The sequence below is a fragment of the Etheostoma spectabile genome, chromosome 13, assembly GCF_008692095.1.
Source record: "Etheostoma spectabile isolate EspeVRDwgs_2016 chromosome 13, UIUC_Espe_1.0, whole genome shotgun sequence".
Lineage (NCBI taxonomy): Eukaryota > Metazoa > Chordata > Actinopteri > Perciformes > Percidae > Etheostoma > Etheostoma spectabile.
The window spans coordinates 21,024,316-21,028,811 of NC_045745.1; the positions used below are offsets into that span (position 1 = coordinate 21,024,316).

The 4,496-nt window shown below is 40.5% G+C and overlaps 1 protein-coding gene across 1 annotated transcript in view; it reads left to right on the plus strand.

Annotated features, from left to right (window-relative positions):
- Positions 1-4,496, plus strand: part of LOC116700121 (lissencephaly-1 homolog B) — a 15,006-nt gene that overhangs the window by 7,546 nt on the left and 2,964 nt on the right. The window contains exons 2-7 of the mRNA XM_032533019.1: positions 142-431; positions 1,642-1,726; positions 1,840-1,914; positions 2,147-2,353; positions 3,914-4,082; positions 4,390-4,492. Of these exons, the coding sequence (XP_032388910.1) occupies positions 400-431; positions 1,642-1,726; positions 1,840-1,914; positions 2,147-2,353; positions 3,914-4,082; positions 4,390-4,492 (671 nt within the window). The 5' untranslated portion in view covers positions 142-399. The remainder of the gene's footprint in view (positions 1-141; positions 432-1,641; positions 1,727-1,839; positions 1,915-2,146; positions 2,354-3,913; positions 4,083-4,389; positions 4,493-4,496) is intronic.

A 4,496-nucleotide genomic window follows, 5' to 3' on the forward strand; every position in this document is an offset into this window, starting at 1 on the left:
AGAATCTACAATGTAAATAGTCATGAAAATACACATTCAATGAGAAGGTTTGTCCAAACTGTGTGTGTGTGTGTTTGTTTATTTTTTATTACTGTCCATAATGGGTTTTTTTTACCCACTTGTCCTTTCTTTCTTCATCAGGTGATGGCCACGTTTGATTAGTAAGTAAGACTTGGACCAGTGAATGAAAACTCGTGGAGCCTTGTGTCAACATTTGATTGACAGCATATCTTCAGTTAACCTCCCTCTGCGTGGCACTCTTCTCGCCACTTTCGAGTCTCTGAAGGAAGAACACCACTGAGGGATCCAACCGCTCCTCACCACGCACTTCCCAGCCAGACTCCCCCAGCACATCACCTCACCCTTATCTCCCCCAAGAGGGAGCGAACAGCAGCCACCATGGTGCTGTCACAGAGACAAAGAGATGAACTGTGAGTGCCTCTGTGTGTGTGTGTGTGTGTGCGTGCGTGCGTGCGTGCGTGTGTGTGTGCGTGTGTGTGTGCGTGTGCGTGTGTACACACACGCACACACACAGGCTTATTACACATGCAATCAAGAAAAGACATGTAGGCAAATCTAGTGCTTACCAAGAAGTGTCCTTGCATTAAAGTGTGTCACATGTTGGCTTTTAAGCAATACCTCGAAGTTTGACCACAAGCAAAGCTGTACGTTGCATGCTTCCTTCTCTTGATAGAAAGCAGTGGAATATGTTTAGTTGTTTGGGCTTAGTCATCCAGTAAAGGGTAATGCAGATGTTATGAGTAAGTGCATACCTTTACAATAATGTGTAATTATTAAGAAAATGTGAAGCGATGTAAGCTTCAATGTCCTTCATTTGATTGCTACTTAGTAAATATTTCATGACCTACATGTCAGTGGTGGGGGGGAGGAAATTAGTGAATGTGTGCAGCCCTGTGCCTGGCTGATCATATGATACGCACCCCAGTTCAGTTCACCTCTGTCCAGACAGCACAAAACAGCAGATACTTTATCTTATAATCATGCTGTAATCCTTATTGGTCAAGAAAATATGGATGTTTATGTTCTGATGAGTTTAAATCAATGACAGTGGTATCAGGGTTACAGTGATCAGCTATTCAAAGTGGGCCAGAAGCTGCAGCCTAAATTTAGCACCGTCACTTATAAAATATTTATCCATCATCTCATAAAAGAGCTGTCTTATTGAAATAACGTGTGCCTACATCAGTGTATATTTGTGTGCGAGCATATACATGTTTAAAGTTGAGTTTTTATATGCCTGTTATTGCCCTGTACTTGCATCGTCCTTACTTAGTGTTCTTTGTTTGTGGTGAGGGTGGTCCTTTCGTTTTGTTTTCTTCATTTAAGAATTGTAATTTCTTATGGCACTTACTTAGGTAGAACTGTGAAACGTGAATCTCATTGCTTCCATCTGTTAGACAGGGTGTAGCCTCCTTTCTTTTAAGGAGAAATTACTGTGGTGGACCTAATAATTAATGACTACATAACTTTGACTTAATTGACATGCAATTTATTTAGCACAATTTTGTGCATAATCAAATAAAATTGCATCCATACTGACCATTTAGGATTGTCCAAGGGCATCTCTGAGACAAGTTAACACCTGGAATCAAAAAAGCTTTTTATTCCACTTTTTCACAGAAACCGGGCTATAGCTGACTATCTCCGTTCCAATGGATACGAGGAGGCATATTCCACCTTTAAGAAAGAGGCCGAGATAGATATGGTAAGGAGAGACCGGTCCCAAAATGTCACTCAAATAAAAGAAATGTAGTGTAAATTAATTTTTACTATGAATGTGGATCCCTTTGTCAGTGTCTTTCTTTTCTCCATTCATAGAATGAAGAGGTAGATAAAAAGTATGCAGGGCTTTTGGAAAAGAAATGGACTTCAGTCATCAGATTACAGAAGAAGGTAAGGAATATTTGTGTACTAGCACATAGTGTATTTTAAATTTGCTTTTGATCATTTGTTTGATAAATGCTCTACACCTACCTAGGAAAAAAAATACAAAAACAACTTTATTTTAGCTATTTAGTCTAAAACCTTAACCTTAAAAGTAAACCACCAGATGGACAGTATGGTAATATAAAATTGTTACCTATCTTCTGACTCCTCTTTTCCTTGACTTGCCCATTGGCATCAGGTGATGGAGTTGGAGTCCAAGTTGAATGAGGCAAAGGAGGAGATGACACATGGAGGACCTGTGGGTCAAAAGAGAGACCCCAAGGAGTGGATCCCCCGTCCCCCAGAGAGATACGCCCTGAGTGGGCACCGCGCTCCGGTCACACGTGTCATATTCCACCCCGTCTTCTCTGTCATGGTCACAGCCTCCGAGGATGCTACCATCAAGGTGTGTGTGTGTGTGTGTGTGTGTGTGTGTGTGTGTGTGTGTGTGTGTGTGTGTGTGTGTGTGTGGGTGTGTGTGTGTGTGTGTGTGGTTGTGTGTGTGTGTGTGTGGGTGTGTGTGTGTGCTGTGTTGTGTGTGTGTGTGTGTGTGTGTGTGTGTGTGTGTGTTAATGAACAGCATTTACACTCTAAGCTGCCAGTATAAAAGGCACAGCTAGCTACATGTAATGCAATCCAATAAAACAGCACTGCAAAATCCTCACTTTATGAATCTCAAATTTTAGTTTTCTGTCTCTGGGGGTTTCTGTGGGCCAATCTGATTAATACAATTCCCATCACTACAGCCACTAGAATGATAAATGCCTTTTGACACAGTTTAAACAAAAATGGGTTAATTGTGGGGCCATTATATTAGATTGTGATACATTGAGCTTGGTGTACCTGCAGCAGAACTGGCAAATCTATACAAATGTAATGTGTCACAGTCACAGTGTACTCTGAGAAATGGTATAGATCTATTACATTAATAATTATGAGAAAGTCAACATTTAAGAAATCTAAGGGGACAGCACAATATTCACCTACTGCAATAGTGCCCTATAAACTATTTTACATCTATCAGTGTCAGCATTCATCAGCATTATCACACCAATGTATTATGCATCAATTTGTCCATCAAGAGGTCCCCTGTGTACTCTCTGGAACTGTCAAGACTCCTTTTGCTTTTCTTATGTTCACATAATGTAATATCTTTATGATGTCATTTCTAAGGAGAGCACTGCTTTGAAAATGTGTCTAGCAGGAATATTATAGTGATGGCTGCATGCAGCATTTATAAGAAAAATCACTGAGCGTTTTCAGCACACCACAACATAGCATCTGCAGCTCTGACCCTTCAGATCAAAGCTGTACTGCAGATCTGAGGCTGTTAACCCTTTTTATCTTCACCGTTTTATCCCTCACGCTGCTTCCTCCCTCCCTTCTTCCCTCCCTTCTTCACTGTTTGTTCTGCTTTGTCACTGCTCATCTATTGGGAGATGGGCTGATGCTCATGTTGTCAGAGGCAACACTTCCAGAGCTCAGCACCTCGGGAAACATGCAAATCCGTTTCTCTTTTAAGTCAGCCTTCTTTTATCCTTTTCGTACTTTGTTAAATAAACGGTGTCTGCAGATTGTTTAATTTATATACAGTAACGTGATTTTAGCTAAAAGGATATTCTCAACCATTTAAATTGGGTTTAAACAGTTTAACCTTCATGTCTTTATTGTCAAAAAACAATCTAACCTGCATCCCATCCTACCTGTTGAATGCAGAACATATTTGTCATCTGATTTAATAGCCATGAAACACTTGTTCCATCACTGACTTTCCATGACTTGGCATTGGACTGACAATCAGTTACGTCAATATAGCAATGTTAGCTGATAGGCCACTAGACTTAAATTTACTTAAATCGTCAATGTCATAGTCACATTTGATTTTTAGGTAAGATATACATCCCTCTGATAATTAGGTCAGACTGAAATGCCTCCCTGTCCTGACTATCACTGTCTGTGATTTTAGGTGTGGGACTATGAAGCAGGGGACTTTGAGCGAACCCTAAAGGGCCACACGGACTCTGTGCAGGACATCTCCTTTGATCAGACGGGAAAGCTGCTGGCTTCATGTTCAGCTGACATGAGCATCAAACTTTGGGACTTTCAGGGGTTTGAGTGTATCCGAACGATGCATGGTAAGAGATACTTACAGAAATAATGACAGTTGCTGTAAATGTAATGTAGCTAATACAAATACCCTCTTCATATGAGGATTCACAATAAAGTATGGAAAATATCTATTTTGCTACAGTTTACTAGAAATGAGTATGAATGACTTTTCTGATTTAAAACTGAACACCAAATCTTTTCTAATGAAGGGTTAGCTTAATTTAAAAAAAATCTCAAATGATTTTGGACACTGTGACTTTGGGCATATCTACTTGGTGGTTTAAGTATTGAGATGATGAATTGCACAACTAAACTCTTGACTGTGCCGTCCAGGCCACGATCACAATGTGTCGTCCGTAGCCATCATGCCAAATGGTGACCACATAGTGTCTGCCTCCAGAGACAAGACCATCAAGATGTGGGAGGTTGCCACTGGGTAA